The following is a 23,940-nucleotide window of genomic DNA, read 5'->3' on the forward strand; positions in this document are numbered from 1 at the left end:
TTAAAATAAATTGCATGCTTGTTTTGTGATCATTAGTTTGAATCGTCTGATTGGCTGTCTGTCCCTCCTGTCTGTGAGGTCATATGTCATGTGACTGTGTGTTAGGACTATCAGAACTAGTAACAACTTGTCCAAGAAAAGCGTTCATTGTTGTTATCTTTTGGGAAACAACTTCTTCCATCTGTGCTGAAGTTCTCCACACACAGCTGTGAAATAATGCTGCTCAGCCCTGTTAGATGATATCACTCCGTTGTCAGGGCAACAAGGTGTGGACGTCGTCAGGGCAACAAGTTGTGCCCATTGTCAGGGCAACAAGGTGTGTCCCTTGTCAGGGTTACACGATGTGCCAGTTGTCAGGGCAAAAAGGTGTGTCCATTGTCAAGGAGATGTGGTGTTACCATTGTAGGAGATCTGGGGAATCCCATTGCTGGAGTTGTCCAGGATCTCCTATTGGAAACACACAAACGCATGTACGCACGCACGCACACACACACACGTTAGTATCACTCAGCTGTGGATTCTCACTGAGGAGCAATCAAGAGTAATGTGTGAGTGCGGTCCAAGCCTGTGAGTGTGTGTTTGTTTCTTACAAAAGATCCGTGTGTGTATGAATCCTTCTCAGTCATCTCGTGTGAGTGGTGCAGTGAGTGTTCTCTCTCCAGAAACATCCTCTGTTGTTCTGAACTGGCCAGACGACAGGTCAACCAGGTAGAGAGAGTACAGGAAGAGATACCTACAGGAGAGAGGGAGAGGGGGGGAGAGAGACTAATTGAATTGAATGGTGCCAGAACCTGAACGTTACCTTTCATAAACAGACAGAGAAGTTTTCATGCAGGTTAGAGGAGGTGTTGGGTCAGCATCACCCAGCTCAACTACCTGGAGTTGGAATGAGTTGATGTTAGTGTAATGTAATGTAATATAATGTTTAACTATGTTTCAAAGTGTTTTCTATAGCGTTTCATAGCGTTGCATACCCAGGCAGGCAATGGTCATGGCCGCTAGGTGTAGGGAGTGAAGAGAGTCCGGTCGTCGTGACAACGCCCTAACGAACTGGAAGTTGAGAATCCCTCCAATCAGACCACAGATACAGCAGGCTGAGAACAGAATCATCTGGAGGGAGAGAGATATAGAGATAGAGAGAGAGAGATAGAGAGATAGAGAGAGAGAGAGATAGAGAGATAGAGATAGAGAGATAAAAAAACAAGAGAGAAATACACACAGGCTTAAATGACTGCACCTGCTGATACTGTAGCTATCTTGTCAGCAGAAAACAACACATGGAGAGATGGAACACAGTTGATAGTTTCCTGCTCTGTCACTGTAAATGAGATGGAACACAGTTGATAGTTTCCTGCTCTGTCACTGTAAATGAGATGGAACACAGTTGATAGTTTCCTGCTCTGTCACTGTAAATGAGATGGAACACAGTTGATAGTTTCCTGCTCTGTCACTGTAAATGAGATGGAACACAGTTGATAGTTTCCTGCTCTGTCACTGTAAATGAGATGGAACACAGTTGATAGTTTCCTGCTCTGTCACTGTAAATGAGATGGAACACAGTTGATAGTTTCCTGCTCTGTCACTGTAAATGAGATGGAACACAGTTGATAGTTTCCTGCTCTATCACTGTAAATGAGATGGAACACAGTTGATAGTTTCCCGCTCTATCACTGTAAATGAGATGGAACACAGTTGATAGTTTCCTGCTCTGTCACTGTAAATGAGATGGAACACAGTTGATAGTTTCCTGCTCTATCACTGTAAATGAGATGGAACACAGTTGATAGTTTCCTGCTCTGTCACTGTAAATGAGATGGAACACAGTTGATAGTTTCCTGCTCTGTCACTGTAAATGAGATGGAACACAGTTGATAGTTTCCTGCTCTGTCACTGTAAATGAGATGGAACACAGTTGATAGTTTCCTGCTCTGTCACTGTAAATGAGATGGAACACAGTTGATAGTTTCCTGCTCTGTCACTGTAAATGAGATGGAACACAGTTGATAGTTTCCTGCTCTGTCACTGTAAATGAGATGGAACACAGTTGATAGTTTCCTGCTCTATCACTGTAAATGAGATGGAACACAGTTGATAGTTTCCTGCTCTATCACTGTAAATGAGATGGAACACAGTTGATAGTTTCCTGCTCTGTCACTGTAAATGAGATGGAACACAGTTGATAGTTTCCTGCTCTATCACTGTAAATGAGATGGAACACAGTTGATAGTTTCCTGCTCTGTCACTGTAAATGAGATGGAACACAGTTGATAGTTTCCTGCTCTGTCACTGTAAATGAGATGGAACACAGTTGATAGTTTCCTGCTCTGTCACTGTAAATGAGATGGAACACAGTTGATAGTTTCCCTGCTCTATCACTGTAAATGAGATGGAACACAGTTGATAGTTTCCTGCTCTGTCACTGTAAATGAGATGGAACACAGTTGATAGTTTCCTGCTCTGTCACTGTAAATGAGATGGAACACAGTTGATAGTTTCCTGCTCTGTCACTGTAAATGAGATGGAACACAGTTGATAGTTTCCTGCTCTGTCACTGTAAATGAGATGGAACACAGTTGATAGTTTCCTGCTCTGTCACTGTAAATGAGATGGAACACAGTTGATAGTTTCCTGCTCTGTCACTGTAAATGAGATGGAACACAGTTGATAGTTTCCTGCTCTATCACTGTAAATGAGATGGAACACAGTTGATAGTTTCCTGCTCTGTCACTGTAAATGAGATGGAACACAGTTAATAGTTTCCTGCTCTATCACTGTAAATGAGATGGAACACAGTTGATCGTTTCCTGCTCTATCACTGTAAATGAGATGGAACACAGTTGATAGTTTCCTGCTGTATCACTGTAAATGAGATGGAACAGTTTATAGATTCCTGCTCTGTCACTGTAAATGAGATGGAACACAGTTGATAGTTTCCTGCTCTGTCACTGTAAATGAGATGGAACACAGTTGATAGTTTCCTGCTCTGTCACTGTAAATGAGATGGAACACAGTTGATAGTTTCCTGCTCTATCACTGTAAATGAGATGGAACACAGTTGATAGTTTCCCGCTCTATCACTGTAAATGAGATGGAACACAGTTGATAGTTTCCTGCTCTGTCACTGTAAATGAGATGGAACACAGTTTATAGATTCCTGCTCTGTCACTGTAAATGAGATGGAACACAGTTGATAGTTTCCTGCTCTATCACTGTAAATGAGATGGAACACAGTTGATAGTTTCCTGCTCTGTCACTGTAAATGAGATGGAACACAGTTGATAGATTCCTGCTCTATCACTGTAAATGAGATGGAACACAGTTGATAGTTTCCTGCTCTATCACTGTAAATGAGATGGAACAGTTTATAGATTCCTGCTCTGTCACTGTAAATGAGATGGAACACAGTTGATAGTTTCCTGCTCTGTCACTGTAAATGAGATGGAACACAGTTGATAGTTTCCTGCTCTGTCACTGTAAATGAGATGGAACACAGTTGATAGTTTCCTGCTCTATCACTGTAAATGAGATGGAACACAGTTTATAGTTTCCTGCTCTGTCACTGTAAATGAGATGGAACACAGTTGATAGTTTCCTGCTCTATCACTGTAAATGAGATGGAACACAGTTGATAGTTTCCCGCTCTATCACTGTAAATGAGATGGAACACAGTTGATCGTTTCCTGCTCTATCACTGTAAATGAGATGGAACAGTTTATAGATTCCTGCTCTGTCACTGTAAATGAGATGGAACACAGTTGATAGTTTCCTGCTCTGTCACTGTAAATGAGATGGAACACAGTTGATAGTTTCCTGCTCTATCACTGTAAATGAGATTGAACACAGTTGATAGTTTCCTGCTCTGTCACTGTAAATGAGATGGAACACAGTTGATAGTTTCCTGCTCTATCACTGTAAATGAGATGGAACACGTTTATAGATTCCTGCTCTGTCACTGTAAATGAGATGGAACACAGTTGATAGTTTCCTGCTCTGTCACTGTAAATGAGATGGAACACAGTTGATAGTTTCCTGCTCTGTCACTGTAAATGAGATGGAACACAGTTGATAGTTTCCTGCTCTATCACTGTAAATGAGATGGAACACAGTTGATAGTTTCCTGCTCTGTCACTGTAAATGAGATGGAACACAGTTGATAGTTTCCTACTCTATCACTGTAAATGAGATGGAACACAGTTGATAGTTTCCCGCTCTATCACTGTAAATGAGATGGAACACAGTTGATAGTTTCCTGCTCTGTCACTGTAAATGAGATGGAACACAGTTTATAGTTTCCTGCTCTATCACTGTAAATGAGATGGAACACAGTTGATAGTTTCCTGCTCTGTCACTGTAAATGAGATGGAACACAGTGGATAGTTTCCTGCTCTATCACTGTAAATGAGATGGAACACAGTTGATAGTTTCCTGCTCTATCACTGTAAATGAGATGGAACACAGTTTATAGATTCCCTGCTCTGTCACTGTAAATGAGATGGAACACAGTTGATAGTTTCCTGCTCTGTCACTGTAAATGAGATGGAACACAGTTGATAGTTTCCTGCTCTGTCACTGTAAATGAGATGGAACACAGTTGATAGTTTCCTACTCTATCACTGTAAATGAGATGGAACACAGTTGATAGTTTCCTGCTCTATCACTGTAAATGAGATGGAACACAGTTGATAGTTTCCTGCTCTGTCACTGTAAATGAGATGGAACACAGTTGATAGTTTCCTGCTCTATCACTGTAAATGAGATGGAACACAGTTGATAGTTTCCCGCTCTATCACTGTAAATGAGATGGAACACAGTTGATCGTTTCCTGCTCTATCACTGTAAATGAGATGGAACACGTTTATAGATTCCTGCTCTGTCACTGTAAATGAGATGGAACACAGTTGATAGTTTCCTGCTCTGTCACTGTAAATGAGATGGAACACAGTTGATAGTTTCCTGCTCTATCACTGTAAATGAGATTGAACACAGTTGATAGTTTCCTGCTCTGTCACTGTAAATGAGATGGAACACAGTTGATAGTTTCCTGCTCTATCACTGTAAATGAGATGGAACAGTTTATAGATTCCTGCTCTGTCACTGTAAATGAGATGGAACACAGTTGATAGTTTCCTGCTCTGTCACTGTAAATGAGATGGAACACAGTTGATAGTTTCCTGCTCTGTCACTGTAAATGAGATGGAACACAGTTGATAGTTTCCTGCTCTATCACTGTAAATGAGATGGAACACAGTTGATAGTTTCCTGCTCTGTCACTGTAAATGAGATGGAACACAGTTGATAGTTTCCTACTCTATCACTGTAAATGAGATGGAACACAGTTGATAGTTTCCCGCTCTATCACTGTAAATGAGATGGAACACAGTTGATAGTTTCCTGCTCTGTCACTGTAAATGAGATGGAACACAGTTTATAGTTTCCTGCTCTATCACTGTAAATGAGATGGAACACAGTTGATAGTTTCCTGCTCTGTCACTGTAAATGAGATGGAACACAGTGGATAGTTTCCTGCTCTATCACTGTAAATGAGATGGAACACAGTTGATAGTTTCCTGCTCTATCACTGTAAATGAGATGGAACACGTTTATAGATTCCTGCTCTGTCACTGTAAATGAGATGGAACACAGTTGATAGTTTCCTGCTCTGTCACTGTAAATGAGATGGAACACAGTTGATAGTTTCCTGCTCTGTCACTGTAAATGAGATGGAACACAGTTGATAGTTTCCTGCTCTATCACTGTAAATGAGATGGAACACAGTTGATAGTTTCCTGCTCTGTCACTGTAAATGAGATGGAACACAGTTGATAGTTTCCTGCTCTATCACTGTAAATGAGATGGAACACAGTTGATAGTTTCCCGCTCTGTCACTGTAAATGAGATGGAACACAGTTTATAGATTCCTGCTCTATCACTGTAAATGAGATGGAACACAGTTGATAGATTCCTGCTCTATCACTGTAAATGAGATGGAACACAGTTTATAGTTTCCTGCTCTATCACTGTAAATGAGATGGAACACAGTTGATAGTTTCCTGCTCTATCACTGTAAATGAGATGGAACACAGTTGATAGTTTCCTGCTCTATCACTGTAAATGAGATGGAACAGTTTATAGATTCCTGCTCTGTCACTGTAAATGAGATGGAACACAGTTGATAGTTTCCTGCTCTGTCACTGTAAATGAGATGGAACACAGTTGATAGTTTCCTGCTCTGTCACTGTAAATGAGATGGAACACAGTTGATAGTTTCCTGCTCTGTCACTGTAAATGAGATGGAACACAGTTGATAGTTTCCTGCTCTGTCACTGTAAATGAGATGGAACACAGTTGATAGTTTCCTGCTCTGTCACTGTAAATGAGATGGAACACAGTTGATAGTTTCCTGCTCTATCACTGTAAATGAGATGGAACACAGTTGATAGTTTCCTGCTCTGTCACTGTAAATGAGATGGAACACAGTTAATAGTTTCCTGCTCTATCACTGTAAATGAGATGGAACACAGTTGATCGTTTCCTGCTCTATCACTGTAAATGAGATGGAACACAGTTGATAGTTTCCTGCTCTATCACTGTAAATGAGATGGAACACGTTTATAGATTCCTGCTCTGTCACTGTAAATGAGATGGAACACAGTTGATAGTTTCCTGCTCTGTCACTGTAAATGAGATGGAACACAGTTGATAGTTTCCTGCTCTGTCACTGTAAATGAGATGGAACACAGTTGATAGTTTCCTGCTCTATCACTGTAAATGAGATGGAACACAGTTGATAGTTTCCCGCTCTATCACTGTAAATGAGATGGAACACAGTTGATAGTTTCCTGCTCTGTCACTGTAAATGAGATGGAACACAGTTTATAGATTCCTGCTCTGTCACTGTAAATGAGATGGAACACAGTTGATAGTTTCCTGCTCTATCACTGTAAATGAGATGGAACACAGTTGATAGTTTCCTGCTCTGTCACTGTAAATGAGATGGAACACAGTTGATAGATTCCTGCTCTATCACTGTAAATGAGATGGAACACAGTTGATAGTTTCCTGCTCTATCACTGTAAATGAGATGGAACAGTTTATAGATTCCTGCTCTGTCACTGTAAATGAGATGGAACACAGTTGATAGTTTCCTGCTCTGTCACTGTAAATGAGATGGAACACAGTTGATAGTTTCCTGCTCTGTCACTGTAAATGAGATGGAACACAGTTGATAGTTTCCTGCTCTATCACTGTAAATGAGATGGAACACAGTTGATAGTTTCCTGCTCTGTCACTGTAAATGAGATGGAACACAGTTGATAGTTTCCTGCTCTATCACTGTAAATGAGATGGAACACAGTTGATAGTTTCCCGCTCTATCACTGTAAATGAGATGGAACACAGTTGATCGTTTCCTGCTCTATCACTGTAAATGAGATGGAACAGTTTATAGATTCCTGCTCTGTCACTGTAAATGAGATGGAACACAGTTGATAGTTTCCTGCTCTGTCACTGTAAATGAGATGGAACACAGTTGATAGTTTCCTGCTCTATCACTGTAAATGAGATGGAACACAGTTGATAGTTTCCTGCTCTGTCACTGTAAATGAGATGGAACACAGTTGATAGTTTCCTGCTCTATCACTGTAAATGAGATGGAACAGTTTATAGATTCCTGCTCTGTCACTGTAAATGAGATGGAACACAGTTGATAGTTTCCTGCTCTGTCACTGTAAATGAGATGGAACACAGTTGATAGTTTCCTGCTCTGTCACTGTAAATGAGATGGAACACAGTTGATAGTTTCCTGCTCTATCACTGTAAATGAGATGGAACACAGTTGATAGTTTCCTGCTCTGTCACTGTAAATGAGATGGAACACAGTTGATAGTTTCCTACTCTATCACTGTAAATGAGATGGAACACAGTTGATAGTTTCCCGCTCTATCACTGTAAATGAGATGGAACACAGTTGATAGTTTCCTGCTCTGTCACTGTAAATGAGATGGAACACAGTTTATAGTTTCCTGCCCTATCACTGTAAATGAGATGGAACACAGTTGATAGTTTCCTGCTCTGTCACTGTAAATGAGATGGAACACAGTGGATAGTTTCCTGCTCTATCACTGTAAATGAGATGGAACACAGTTGATAGTTTCCTGCTCTATCACTGTAAATGAGATGGAACAGTTTATAGATTCCTGCTCTGTCACTGTAAATGAGATGGAACACAGTTGATAGTTTCCTGCTCTGTCACTGTAAATGAGATGGAACACAGTTGATAGTTTCCTGCTCTGTCACTGTAAATGAGATGGAACACAGTTGATAGTTTCCTGCTCTATCACTGTAAATGAGATGGAACACAGTTGATAGTTTCCTGCTCTGTCACTGTAAATGAGATGGAACACAGTTGATAGTTTCCTGCTCTATCACTGTAAATGAGATGGAACACAGTTGATAGTTTCCCCGCTCTGTCACTGTAAATGAGATGGAACACAGTTTATAGATTCCTGCTCTATCACTGTAAATGAGATGGAACACAGTTGATAGATTCCTGCTCTATCACTGTAAATGAGATGGAACACAGTTTATAGTTTCCTGCTCTATCACTGTAAATGAGATGGAACACAGTTGATAGTTTCCTGCTCTATCACTGTAAATGAGATGGAACACAGTTGATAGTTTCCTGCTCTATCACTGTAAATGAGATGGAACAGTTTATAGATTCCTGCTCTGTCACTGTAAATGAGATGGAACACAGTTGATAGTTTCCTGCTCTGTCACTGTAAATGAATGGAACACAGTTGATAGTTTCCTGCTCTGTCACTGTAAATGAGATGGAACACCGTTTATAGTTTCCTGCTCTATCACTGTAAATGAGATGGAACACAGTTGATAGTTTCCTGCTCTGTCACTGTAAATGAGATGGAACACAGTTGATAGTTTCCTGCTCTATCACTGTAAATGAGATGGAACACAGTTGATAGTTTCCTGCTCTGTCACTGTAAATGAGATGGAACACAGTTGATAGTTTCCTGCTCTGTCACTGTAAATGAGATGGAACACAGTTGATAGTTTCCTGCTCTGTCACTGTAAATGAGATGGAACACAGTTGATAGTTTCCTGCTCTATCACTGTAAATGAGATGGAACACAGTTGATAGTTTCCCGCTCTGTCACTGTAAATGAGATGGAACACAGTTTATAGATTCCTGCTCTATCACTGTAAATGAGATGGAACACAGTTGATAGATTCCTGCTCTATCACTGTAAATGAGATGGAACACAGTTTATAGTTTCCTGCTCTATCACTGTAAATGAGATGGAACACAGTTGATAGTTTCCTGCTCTATCACTGTAAATGAGATGGAACACAGTTGATAGTTTCCTGCTCTATCACTGTAAATGAGATGGAACAGTTTATAGATTCCTGCTCTGTCACTGTAAATGAGATGGAACACAGTTGATAGTTTCCTGCTCTGTCACTGTAAATGAGATGGAACACAGTTGATAGTTTCCTGCTCTATCACTGTAAATGAGATGGAACACAGTTGATAGATTCCTGCTCTATCACTGTAATTGAGATGGAACACAGTTTATAGATTCCTGCTCTATCACTGTAAATGAGATGGAACACAGTTTATAGTTTCCTGCTCTATCACTGTAAATGAGATGGAACACAGTTTATAGTTTCCTGCTCTATCACTGTAAATGAGATGGAACACAGTTTATAGTTTCCTGCTCTATCACTGTAAATGAGATGGAACACAGTTGATAGTTTCCTGCTCTATCACTGTAAATGAGATGGAACACAGTTGATAGTTTCCTGCTCTATCACTGTAAATGAGATGGAACACAGTTGATAGTTTCCTGCTCTATCACTGTAAATGAGATGGAACACAGTTGATAGTTTCCTGCTCTATCACTGTAAATGAGATGGAACACAGTTGATAGTTTCCTGCTCTATCACTGTAAATGAGATGGAACACAGTTGATAGTTTCCTGCTCTGTCACTGTAAATGAGATGGAACACAGTTGATAGTTTCCTGCTCTGTCACTGTAAATGAGATGGAACACCGTTTATAGTTTCCTGCTCTATCACTGTAAATGAGATGGAACACAGTTGATAGTTTCCTGCTCTGTCACTGTAAATGAGATGGAACACAGTTGATGGTTTCCTGCTCTATCACTGTAAATGAGATGGAACACAGTTGATAGTTTCCTGCTCTGTCACTGTAAATGAGATGGAACACAGTTGATAGTTTCCTGCTCTGTCACTGTAAATGAGATGGAACACAGTTGATAGTTTCCTGCTCTGTCACTGTAAATTAGATGGAACACAGTTGATAGTTTCCTGCTCTATCACTGTAAATGAGATGGAACACAGTTGATAGTTTCCCGCTCTGTCACTGTAAATGAGATGGAACACAGTTTATAGATTCCTGCTCTATCACTGTAAATGAGATGGAACACAGTTGATAGATTCCTGCTCTATCACTGTAAATGAGATGGAACACAGTTTATAGTTTCCTGCTCTATCACTGTAAATGAGATGGAACACAGTTGATAGTTTCCTGCTCTATCACTGTAAATGAGATGGAACACAGTTGATAGTTTCCTGCTCTATCACTGTAAATGAGATGGAACAGTTTATAGATTCCTGCTCTGTCACTGTAAATGAGATGGAACACAGTTGATAGTTTCCTGCTCTGTCACTGTAAATGAGATGGAACACAGTTGATAGTTTCCCTGCTCTATCACTGTAAATGAGATGGAACACAGTTGATAGATTCCTGCTCTATCACTGTAAATGAGATGGAACACAGTTTATAGATTCCTGCTCTATCACTGTAAATGAGATGGAACACAGTTTATAGTTTCCTGCTCTATCACTGTAAATGAGATGGAACACAGTTTATAGTTTCCTGCTCTATCACTGTAAATGAGATGGAACACAGTTTATAGTTTCCTGCTCTATCACTGTAAATGAGATGGAACACAGTTGATAGTTTCCTGCTCTATCACTGTAAATGAGATGGAACACAGTTGATAGTTTCCTGCTCTATCACTGTAAATGAGATGGAACACAGTTGATAGTTTCCTGCTCTATCACTGTAAATGAGATGGAACACAGTTGATAGTTTCCTGCTCTATCACTGTAAATGAGATGGAACACAGTTGATAGTTTCCTGCTCTATCACTGTAAATGAGATGGAACACAGTTGATAGTTTCCTGCTCTGTCACTGTAAATGAGATGGAACACAGTTGATAGTTTCCTGCTCTGTCACTGTAAATGAGATGGAACACCGTTTATAGTTTCCTGCTCTATCACTGTAAATGAGATGGAACACAGTTGATAGTTTCCTGCTCTGTCACTGTAAATGAGATGGAACACAGTTGATAGTTTCCTGCTCTATCACTGTAAATGAGATGGAACACAGTTGATAGTTTCCTGCTCTGTCACTGTAAATGAGATGGAACACAGTTGATAGTTTCCTGCTCTGTCACTGTAAATGAGATGGAACACAGTTGATAGTTTCCTGCTCTGTCAATGTAAATGAGATGGAACACAGTTGATAGTTTCCTGCTCTATCACTGTAAATGAATGGAACACAGTTGATAGTTTCCCGCTCTGTCACTGTAAATGAGATGGAACACAGTTTATAGATTCCTGCTCTATCACTGTAAATGAGATGGGAACACAGTTGATAGATTCCTGCTCTATCACTGTAAATGAGATGGAACACAGTTTATAGTTTCCTGCTCTATCACTGTAAATGAGATGGAACACAGTTGATAGTTTCCTGCTCTATCACTGTAAATGAGATGGAACACAGTTGATAGTTTCCTGCTCTATCACTGTAAATGAGATGGAACAGTTTATAGATTCCTGCTCTGTCACTGTAAATGAGATGGAACACAGTTGATAGTTTCCTGCTCTGTCACTGTAAATGAGATGGAACACAGTTGATAGTTTCCTGCTCTATCACTGTAAATGAGATGGAACACAGTTGATAGATTCCTGCTCTATCACTGTAAATGAGATGGAACACAGTTTATAGATTCCTGCTCTATCACTGTAAATGAGATGGAACACAGTTTATAGTTTCCTGCTCTATCACTGTAAATGAGATGGAACACAGTTTATAGTTTCCTGCTCTATCACTGTAAATGAGATGGAACACAGTTTATAGTTTCCTGCTCTATCACTGTAAATGAGATGGAACACAGTTGATAGTTTCCTGCTCTATCACTGTAAATGAGATGGAACACAGTTGATAGTTTCCTGCTCTATCACTGTAAATGAGATGGAACACAGTTGATAGTTTCCTGCTCTATCACTGTAAATGAGATGGAACACAGTTGATAGTTTCCTGCTCTATCACTGTAAATGAGATGGAACACAGTTGATAGTTTCCTGCTCTATCACTGTAAACGAGATGGAACACAGTTGATAGTTTCCTGCTCTGTCACTGTAAATGAGATGGAACACAGTTGATAGTTTCCTGCTCTGTCACTGTAAATGAGATGGAACACCGTTTATAGTTTCCTGCTCTATCACTGTAAATGAGATGGAACACAGTTGATAGTTTCCTGCTCTGTCACTGTAAATGAGATGGAACACAGTTGATAGTTTCCCTGCTCTATCACTGTAAATGAGATGGAACACAGTTGATAGTTTCCTGCTCTGTCACTGTAAATGAGATGGAACACAGTTGATAGTTTCCTGCTCTGTCACTGTAAATGAGATGGAACACAGTTGATAGTTTCCTGCTCTGTCACTGTAAATGAGATGGAACACAGTTGATAGTTTCCTGCTCTATCACTGTAAATGAGATGGAACACAGTTGATAGTTTCCGCTCTGTCACTGTAAATGAGATGGAACACAGTTTATAGATTCCTGCTCTATCACTGTAAATGAGATGGAACACAGTTGATAGATTCCTGCTCTATCACTGTAAATGAGATGGAACACAGTTTATAGTTTCCTGCTCTATCACTGTAAATGAGATGGAACACAGTTGATAGTTTCCTGCTCTATCACTGTAAATGAGATGGAACACAGTTGATAGTTTCCTGCTCTATCACTGTAAATGAGATGGAACAGTTTATAGATTCCTGCTCTGTCACTGTAAATGAGATGGAACACAGTTGATAGTTTCCTGCTCTGTCACTGTAAATGAGATGGAACACAGTTGATAGTTTCCTGCTCTATCACTGTAAATGAGATGGAACACAGTTGATAGATTCCTGCTCTATCACTGTAAATGAGATGGAACACAGTTTATAGATTCCTGCTCTATCACTGTAAATGAGATGGAACACAGTTTATAGTTTCCTGCTCTATCACTGTAAATGAGATGGAACACAGTTTATAGTTTCCTGCTCTATCACTGTAAATGAGATGGAACACAGTTTATAGTTTCCTGCTCTATCACTGTAAATGAGATGGAACACAGTTGATAGTTTCCTGCTCTATCACTGTAAATGAGATGGAACACAGTTGATAGTTTCCTGCTCTATCACTGTAAATGAGATGGAACACAGTTGATAGTTTCCTGCTCTATCACTGTAAATGAGATGGAACACAGTTGATAGTTTCCTGCTCTATCACTGTAAATGAGATGGAACACAGTTGATAGTTTCCTGCTCTATCACTGTAAATGAGATGGAACACAGTTGATAGTTTCCTGCTCTATCACTGTAAATGAGATGGAACACAGTTGATAGTTTCCTGCTCTGTCACTGTAAATGAGATGGAACACAGTTGATAGTTTCCTGCTCTATCACTGTAAATGAGATGGAACACAGTTGATAGTTTCCTGCTCTGTCACTGTAAATGAGATGGAACACAGTTGATAGTTTCCCTGCTCTGTCACTGTAAATGAGATGGAACACAGTTGATAGTTTCCTGCTCTGTCACTGTAAATGAGATGGAACACAGTTGATAGTTTCCTGCTCTGTCACTGTAAATGAGATGGAACACAGTTGATAGTTTCCTGCTCTGTCACTGTAAATGAGATGGAACACAGTTGATAGTTTCCTGCTCTGTCACTGTAAATGAGATGGAACACAGTTGATAGTTTCCTGCTCTATCACTGTAAATGAGATGGAACACAGTTGATAGTTTCCTGCTCTATCACTGTAAATGAGATGGAACACAGTTGATAGTTTCCCTGCTCTGTCACTGTAAATGAGATGGAACACAGTTGATAGTTTCCTGCTCTATCACTGTAAATGAGATGGAACACAGTTGATAGTTTCCTGCTCTGTCACTGTAAATGAGATGGAACACAGTTGATAGTTTCCTGCTCTGTCACTGTAAATGAGATGGAACACAGTTGATAGTTTCCTGCTCTGTCACTGTAAATGAGATGGAACACAGTTGATAGTTTCCTGCTCTATCACTGTAAATGAGATGGAACACAGTTGATAGTTTCCTGCTCTGTCACTGTAAATGAGATGGAACACAGTTGATAGTTTCCTGCTCTGTCACTGTAAATGAGATGGAACACAGTTGATAGTTTCCTGCTCTGTCACTGTAAATGAGATGGAACACAGTTGATAGTTTCCTGCTCTGTCACTGTAAATGAGATGGAACACAGTTGATAGTTTCCTGCTCTGTCACTGTAAATGAGATGGAACACAGTTGATAGTTTCCCTGCTCTGTCACTGTAAATGAGATGGAACACAGTTGATAGTTTCCTGCTCTATCACTGTAAATGAGATGGAACACAGTTGATAGTTTCCTGCTCTGTCACTGTAAATGAGATGGAACACAGTTGATAGTTTCCTGCTCTATCACTGTAAATGAGATGGAACACAGTTGATCGTTTCCTGCTCTATCACTGTAAATGAGATGGAACACAGTTGATAGTTTCCTGCTGTATCACTGTAAATGAGATGGAACACGTTTATAGATTCCTGCTCTGTCACTGTAAATGAGATGGAACACAGTTGATAGTTTCCTGCTCTGTCACTGTAAATGAGATGGAACACAGTTGATAGTTTCCTGCTCTGTCACTGTAAATGAGATGGAACACAGTTGATAGTTTCCTGCTCTATCACTGTAAATGAGATGGAACACAGTTGATAGTTTCCCGCTCTATCACCGTAAATGAGATGGAACACAGTTGATAGTTTCCTGCTCTGTCACTGTAAATGAGATGGAACACAGTTTATAGATTCCTGCTCTGTCACTGTAAATGAGATGGAACACAGTTGATAGTTTCCTGCTCTATCACTGTAAATGAGATGGAACACAGTTGATAGTTTCCTGCTCTGTCACTGTAAATGAGATGGAACACAGTTGATAGATTCCTGCTCTATCACTGTAAATGAGATGGAACACAGTTGATAGTTTCCTGCTCTATCACTGTAAATGAGATGGAACAGTTTATAGATTCCTGCTCTGTCACTGTAAATGAGATGGAACACAGTTGATAGTTTCCTGCTCTGTCACTGTAAATGAGATGGAACACAGTTGATAGTTTCCTGCTCTGTCACTGTAAATGAGATGGAACACAGTTGATAGTTTCCTGCTCTATCACTGTAAATGAGATGGAACACAGTTGATAGTTTCCTGCTCTGTCACTGTAAATGAGATGGAACACAGTTGATAGTTTCCTGCTCTATCACTGTAAATGAGATGGAACACAGTTGATAGTTTCCCGCTCTATCACTGTAAATGAGATGGAACACAGTTGATCGTTTCCCTGCTCTATCACTGTAAATGAGATGGAACAGTTTATAGATTCCTGCTCTGTCACTGTAAATGAGATGGAACACAGTTGATAGTTTCCTGCTCTGTCACTGTAAATGAGATGGAACACAGTTGATAGTTTCCTGCTCTATCACTGTAAATGAGATTGAACACAGTTGATAGTTTCCTGCTCTGTCACTGTAAATGAGATGGAACACAGTTGATAGTTTCCTGCTCTATCACTGTAAATGAGATGGAACAGTTTATAGATTCCTGCTCTGTCACTGTAAATGAGATGGAACACAGTTGATAGTTTCCTGCTCTGTCACTGTAAATGAGATGGAACACAGTTGATAGTTTCCTGCTCTGTCACTGTAAATGAGATGGAACACAGTTGATAGTTTCCTGCTCTATCACTGTAAATGAGATGGAACACAGTTGATAGTTTCCCTGCTCTGTCACTGTAAATGAGATGGAACACAGTTGATAGTTTCCTACTCTATCACTGTAAATGAGATGGAACACAGTTGATAGTTTCCCGCTCTATCACTGTAAATGAGATGGAACACAGTTGATAGTTTCCTGCTCTGTCACTGTAAATGAGATGGAACACAGTTTATAGTTTCCTGCTCTATCACTGTAAATGAGATGGAACACAGTTGATAGTTTCCTGCTCTGTCACTGTAAATGAGATGGAACACAGTGGATAGTTTCCTGCTCTATCACTGTAAAATGAGATGGAACACAGTTGATAGTTTCCTGCTCTATCACTGTAAATGAGATGGAACAGTTTATAGATTCCTGCTCTGTCACTGTAAATGAGATGGAACACAGTTGATAGTTTCCTGCTCTGTCACTGTAAATGAGATGGAACACAGTTGATAGTTTCCTGCTCTGTCACTGTAAATGAGATGGAACACAGTTGATAGTTTCCTACTCTATCACTGTAAATGAGATGGAACACAGTTGATAGTTTCCTGCTCTATCACTGTAAATGAGATGGAACACAGTTGATAGTTTCCTGCTCTGTCACTGTAAATGAGATGGAACACAGTTGATAGTTTCCTGCTCTATCACTGTAAATGAGATGGAACACAGTTGATAGTTTCCCGCTCTATCACTGTAAATGAGATGGAACACAGTTGATCGTTTCCTGCTCTATCACTGTAAATGAGATGGAACAGTTTATAGATTCCTGCTCTGTCACTGTAAATGAGATGGAACACAGTTGATAGTTTCCTGCTCTGTCACTGTAAATGAGATGGAACACAGTTGATAGTTTCCTGCTCTATCACTGTAAATGAGATTGAACACAGTTGATAGTTTCCTGCTCTGTCACTGTAAATGAGATGGAACACAGTTGATAGTTTCCTGCTCTATCACTGTAAATGAGATGGAACAGTTTATAGATTCCTGCTCTGTCACTGTAAATGAGATGGAACACAGTTGATAGTTTCCTGCTCTGTCACTGTAAATGAGATGGAACACAGTTGATAGTTTCCTGCTCTGTCACTGTAAATGAGATGGAACACAGTTGATAGTTTCCTGCTCTATCACTGTAAATGAGATGGAACACAGTTGATAGTTTCCTGCTCTGTCACTGTAAATGAGATGGAACACAGTTGATAGTTTCCTACTCTATCACTGTAAATGAGATGGAACACAGTTGATAGTTTCCTGCTCTATCACTGTAAATGAGATGGAACACAGTTGATAGTTTCCTGCTCTGTCACTGTAAATGAGATGGAACACAGTTTATAGTTTCCTGCTCTATCACTGTAAATGAGATGGAACACAGTTGATAGTTTCCTGCTCTGTCACTGTAAATGAGATGGAACACAGTGGATAGTTTCCTGCTCTATCACTGTAAATGAGATGGAACACAGTTGATAGTTTCCTGCTCTATCACTGTAAATGAGATGGAACAGTTTATAGATTCCTGCTCTGTCACTGTAAATGAGATGGAACACAGTTGATAGTTTCCTGCTCTGTCACTGTAAATGAGATGGAACACAGTTGATAGTTTCCTGCTCTGTCACTGTAAATGAGATGGAACACAGTTGATAGTTTCCTGCTCTATCACTGTAAATGAGATGGAACACAGTTGATAGTTTCCTGCTCTGTCACTGTAAATGAGATGGAACACAGTTGATAGTTTCCTGCTCTATCACTGTAAATGAGATGGAACACAGTTGATAGTTTCCCGCTCTGTCACTGTAAATGAGATGGAACACAGTTTATAGATTCCTGCTCTATCACTGTAAATGAGATGGAACACAGTTGATAGATTCCTGCTCTATCACTGTAAATGAGATGGAACACAGTTGATAGTTTCCTGCTCTATCACTGTAAATGAGATGGAACACAGTTGATAGTTTCCTGCTCTATCACTGTAAATGAGATGGAACACAGTTGATAGTTTCCTGCTCTATCACTGTAAATGAGATGGAACACAGTTGATAGTTTCCTGCTCTATCACTGTAAATGAGATGGAACACAGTTGATAGTTTCCTGCTCTGTCACTGTAAATGAGATGGAACACAGTTGATAGTTTCCTGCTCTGTCACTGTAAATGAGATGGAACACCGTTTATAGTTTCCTGCTCTATCACTGTAAATGAGATGGAACACAGTTGATAGTTTCCTGCTCTGTCACTGTAAATGAGATGGAACACAGTTGATAGTTTCCTGCTCTATCACTGTAAATGAGATGGAACACAGTTGATAGTTTCCCTGCTCTGTCACTGTAAATGAGATGGAACACAGTTGATAGTTTCCTGCTCTGTCACTGTAAATGAGATGGAACACAGTTGATAGTTTCCCTGCTCTGTCACTGTAAATGAGATGGAACACAGTTGATAGTTTCCTGCTCTATCACTGTAAATGAGATGGAACACAGTTGATAGTTTCCCGCTCTGTCACTGTAAATGAGATGGAACACAGTTTATAGATTCCTGCTCTATCACTGTAAATGAGATGGAACACAGTTGATAGATTCCTGCTCTATCACTGTAAATGAGATGGAACACAGTTTATAGTTTCCTGCTCTATCACTGTAAATGAATGGAACACAGTTGATAGTTTCCTGCTCTATCACTGTAAATGAGATGGAACACAGTTGATAGTTTCCTGCTCTATCACTGTAAATGAGATGGAACAGTTTATAGATTCCTGCTCTGTCACTGTAAATGAGATGGAACACAGTTGATAGTTTCCTGCTCTGTCACTGTAAATGAGATGGAACACAGTTGATAGTTTCCCTGCTCTATCACTGTAAATGAGATGGAACACAGTTGATAGATTCCTGCTCTATCACTGTAAATGAGATGGAACACAGTTTATAGATTCCTGCTCTATCACTGTAAATGAGATGGAACACAGTTTATAGTTTCCTGCTCTATCACTGTAAATGAGATGGAACACAGTTATAGTTTCCTGCTCTATCACTGTAAATGAGATGGAACACAGTTTATAGTTTCCTGCTCTATCACTGTAAATGAGATGGAACACAGTTGATAGTTTCCTGCTCTATCACTGTAAATGAGATGGAACACAGTTGATAGTTTCCTGCTCTATCACTGTAAATGAGATGGAACACAGTTGATAGTTTCCTGCTCTATCACTGTAAATGAGATGGAACACAGTTGATAGTTTCCTGCTCTATCACTGTAAATGAGATGGAACACAGTTGATAGTTTCCTGCTCTATCACTGTAAATGAGATGGAACACAGTTGATAGTTTCCTGCTCTATCACTGTAAATGAGATGGAACACAGTTGATAGTTTCCTGCTCTGTCACTGTAAATGAGATGGAACACAGTTGATAGTTTCCTGCTCTATCACTGTAAATGAGATGGAACACAGTTGATAGTTTCCTGCTCTGTCACTGTAAATGAGATGGAACACAGTTGATAGTTTCCTGCTCTGTCACCGTAAATGAGATGGAACACAGTTGATAGTTTCCTGCTCTGTCACTGTAAATGAGATGGAACACAGTTGATAGTTTCCTGCTCTGTCACTGTAAATGAGATGGAACACAGTTGATAGTTTCCTGCTCTGTCACTGTAAATGAGATGGAACACAGTTGATAGTTTCCTGCTCTGTCACTGTAAATGAGATGGAACACAGTTGATAGTTTCCTGCTCTGTCACTGTAAATGAGATGGAACACAGTTGATAGTTTCCTGCTCTGTCACTGTAAATGAGATGGAACACAGTTGATAGTTTCCTGCTCTGTCACTGTAAATGAGATGGAACACAGTTGATAGTTTCCTGCTCTATCACTGTAAATGAGATGGAACACAGTTGATAGTTTCCTGCTCTGTCACTGTAAATGAGATGGAACACAGTTGATAGTTTCCTGCTCTGTCACTGTAAATGAGATGGAACACAGTTGATAGTTTCCTGCTCTGTCACTGTAAATGAGATGGAACACAGTTGATAGTTTCCTGCTCTGTCACTGTAAATGAGATGGAACACAGTTGATAGTTTCCTGCTCTGTCACTGTAAATGAGATGGAACACAGTTGATAGTTTCCTGCTCTGTCACTGTAAATGAGATGGAACCTCACTGATTTTCCTGCTCTTCACTGTAAATGAGATGGAACACAGTTGATAGTTTCTGCTCTGTCACTGTAAATGAGATGGAACACAGTTGATAGTTTCCTGCTCTGTCACTGTAAATGAGATGGAACACAGTTGATAGTTTCCTGCTCTGTCACTGTAAATGAGATGGAACACAGTTGATAGTTTCCTGCTCTGTCACTGTAAATGAGATGGAACACAGTTAATAGTTTCCTGCTCTATCACTGTAAATGAGATGGAACACAGTTGATCGTTTCCTGCTCTATCACTGTAAATGAGATGGAACACAGTTGATAGTTTCCGTATCACTGTAAATGAGATGGAACAGTTTATAGATTCCTGCTCTGTCACTGTAAATGAGATGGAACACAGTTGATAGTTTCCTGCTCTGTCACTGTAAATGAGATGGAACACAGTTGATGAGTTTCCTGCTCTGTCACTGTAAATGAGATGGAACACAGTTGATAGTTTCCTGCTCTATCACTGTAAATGAGATGGAACACAGTTGATAGTTTCCCGCTCTATCACTGTAAATGAGATGGAACACAGTTGATAGTTTCCTGCTCTGTCACTGTAAATGAGATGGAACACAGTTTATAGATTCCTGCTCTGTCACTGTAAATGAGATGGAACACAGTTGATAGTTTCCTGCTCTATCACTGTAAACGAGATGGAACACAGTTGATAGTTTCCTGCTCTGTCACTGTAAATGAGATGGAACACAGTTGATAGATTCCTGCTCTATCACTGTAAATGAGATGGAACACAGTTGATAGTTTCCTGCTCTATCACTGTAAATGAGATGGAACAGTTTATAGATTCCTGCTCTGTCACTGTAAATGAGATGGAACACAGTTGATAGTTTCCTGCTCTGTCACTGTAAATGAGATGGAACACAGTTGATAGTTTCCTGCTCTGTCACTGTAAATGAGATGGAACACAGTTGATAGTTTCCTGCTCTATCACTGTAAATGAGATGGAACACAGTTGATAGTTTCCTGCTCTGTCACTGTAAATGAGATGGAACACAGTTGATAGTTTCCTGCTCTATCACTGTAAATGAGATGGAACACAGTTGATAGTTTCCCGCTCTATCACTGTAAATGAGATGGAACACAGTTGATCGTTTCCTGCTCTATCACTGTAAATGAGATGGAAGTTTATAGATTCCTGCTCTGTCACTGTAAATGAGATGGAACACAGTTGATAGTTTCCTGCTCTGTCACTGCAAATGAGATGGAACACAGTTGATAGTTTCCTGCTCTATCACTGTAAATGAGATTGAACACAGTTGATAGTTTCCTGCTCTGTCACTGTAAATGAGATGGAACACAGTTGATAGTTTCCTGCTCTATCACTGTAAATGAGATGGAACAGTTTATAGATTCCTGCTCTGTCACTGTAAATGAGATGGGAACACAGTTGATAGTTTCCTGCTCTGTCACTGTAAATGAGATGGAACACAGTTGATAGTTTCCTGCTCTGTCACTGTAAATGAGATGGAACACAGTTGATAGTTTCCTGCTCTATCACTGTAAATGAGATGGAACACAGTTGATAGTTTCCTGCTCTGTCACTGTAAATGAGATGGAACACAGTTGATAGTTTCTACTCTATCACTGTAAATGAGATGGAACACAGTTGATAGTTTCCCGCTCTATCACTGTAAATGAGATGGAACACAGTTGATAGTTTCCTGCTCTGTCACTGTAAATGAGATGGAACACAGTTTATAGTTTCCTGCTCTATCACTGTAAATGAGATGGAACACAGTTGATAGTTTCCTGCTCTGTCACTGTAAATGAGATGGAACACAGTGGATAGTTTCCTGCTCTATCACTGTAAATGAGATGGAACACAGTTGATAGTTTCCTGCTCTATCACTGTAAAATGAGATGGAACAGTTTATAGATTCCTGCTCTGTCACTGTAAATGAGATGGAACACAGTTGATAGTTTCCTGCTCTGTCACTGTAAATGAGATGGAACACAGTTGATAGTTTCCTGCTCTGTCACTGTAAATGAGATGGAACACAGTTGATAGTTTCCTACTCTATCACTGTAAATGAGATGGAACACAGTTGATAGTTTCCTGCTCTATCACTGTAAATGAGATGGAACACAGTTGATAGTTTCCTGCTCTGTCACTGTAAATGAGATGGAACACAGTTGATAGTTTCCTGCTCTATCACTGTAAATGAGATGGAACACAGTTGATAGTTTCCCGCTCTATCACTGTAAATGAGATGGAACACAGTTGATCGTTTCCTGCTCTATCACTGTAAATGAGATGGAACAGTTTATAGATTCCTGCTCTGTCACTGTAAATGAGATGGAACACAGTTGATAGTTTCCTGCTCTGTCACTGTAAATGAGATGGAACACAGTTGATAGTTTCCTGCTCTATCACTGTAAATGAGATTGAACACAGTTGATAGTTTCCTGCTCTGTCACTGTAAATGAGATGGAACACAGTTGATAGTTTCCTGCTCTATCACTGTAAATGAGATGGAACAGTTTATAGATTCCTGCTCTGTCACTGTAAATGAGATGGAACACAGTTGATAGTTTCCTGCTCTGTCACTGTAAATGAGATGGAACACAGTTGATAGTTTCCTGCTCTGTCACTGTAAATGAGATGGAACACAGTTGATAGTTTCCTGCTCTATCACTGTAAATGAGATGGAACACAGTTGATAGTTTCCTGCTCTGTCACTGTAAATGAGATGGAACACAGTTGATAGTTTCCCTACTCTATCACTGTAAATGAGATGGAACACAGTTGATAGTTTCCCGCTCTATCACTGTAAATGAGATGGAACACAGTTGATAGTTTCCTGCTCTGTCACTGTAAATGAGATGGAACACAGTTTATAGTTTCCCTGCTCTATCACTGTAAATGAGATGGAACACAGTTGATAGTTTCCTGCTCTGTCACTGTAAATGAGATGGAACACAGTGGATAGTTTCCTGCTCTATCACTGTAAATGAGATGGAACACAGTTGATAGTTTCCTGCTCTATCACTGTAAATGAGATGGAACAGTTTATAGATTCCTGCTCTGTCACTGTAAATGAGATGGAACACAGTTGATAGTTTCCTGCTCTGTCACTGTAAATGAGATGGAACACAGTTGATAGTTTCCTGCTCTGTCACTGTAAATGAGATGGAACACAGTCGATAGTTTCCTGCTCTATCACTGTAAATGAGATGGAACACAGTTGATAGTTTCCTGCTCTGTCACTGTAAATGAGATGGAACACAGTTGATAGTTTCCCTGCTCTATCACTGTAAATGAGATGGAACACAGTTGATAGTTTCCGCTCTGTCACTGTAAATGAGATGGAACACAGTTTATAGATTCCTGCTCTATCACTGTAAATGAGATGGAACACAGTTGATAGATTCCTGCTCTATCACTGTAAATGAGATGGAACACAGTTTATAGTTTCCTGCTCTATCACTGCAAATGAGATGGAACACAGTTGATAGTTTCCTGCTCTATCACTGTAAATGAGATGGAACACAGTTGATAGTTTCCTGCTCTATCACTGTAAATGAGATGGAACAGTTTATAGATTCCTGCTCTGTCACCGTAAATGAGATGGAACACAGTTGATAGTTTCCTGCTCTGTCACTGTAAATGAGATGGAACACAGTTG

General features: G+C 39.8%; 1 protein-coding gene across 1 annotated transcript in view; it reads right to left on the reverse strand.

Moving 5' to 3' along the window:
• LOC121573026 (transmembrane protein 196-like) overlaps nucleotides 1-23,940 on the reverse strand; it is a 39,665-nt gene continuing 15,725 nt past the window's right edge. The window contains exons 3-5 of the mRNA XM_041885063.1: nucleotides 975-1,110; nucleotides 591-733; nucleotides 1-447 (exon numbers count right to left, since the gene is read on the reverse strand). Of these exons, the coding sequence (XP_041740997.1) occupies nucleotides 379-447; nucleotides 591-733; nucleotides 975-1,110 (348 nt within the window). The 3' untranslated portion in view covers nucleotides 1-378. The remainder of the gene's footprint in view (nucleotides 448-590; nucleotides 734-974; nucleotides 1,111-23,940) is intronic.

This window comes from Coregonus clupeaformis, chromosome 8 (assembly GCF_020615455.1).
Source record: "Coregonus clupeaformis isolate EN_2021a chromosome 8, ASM2061545v1, whole genome shotgun sequence".
Lineage (NCBI taxonomy): Eukaryota > Metazoa > Chordata > Actinopteri > Salmoniformes > Salmonidae > Coregonus > Coregonus clupeaformis.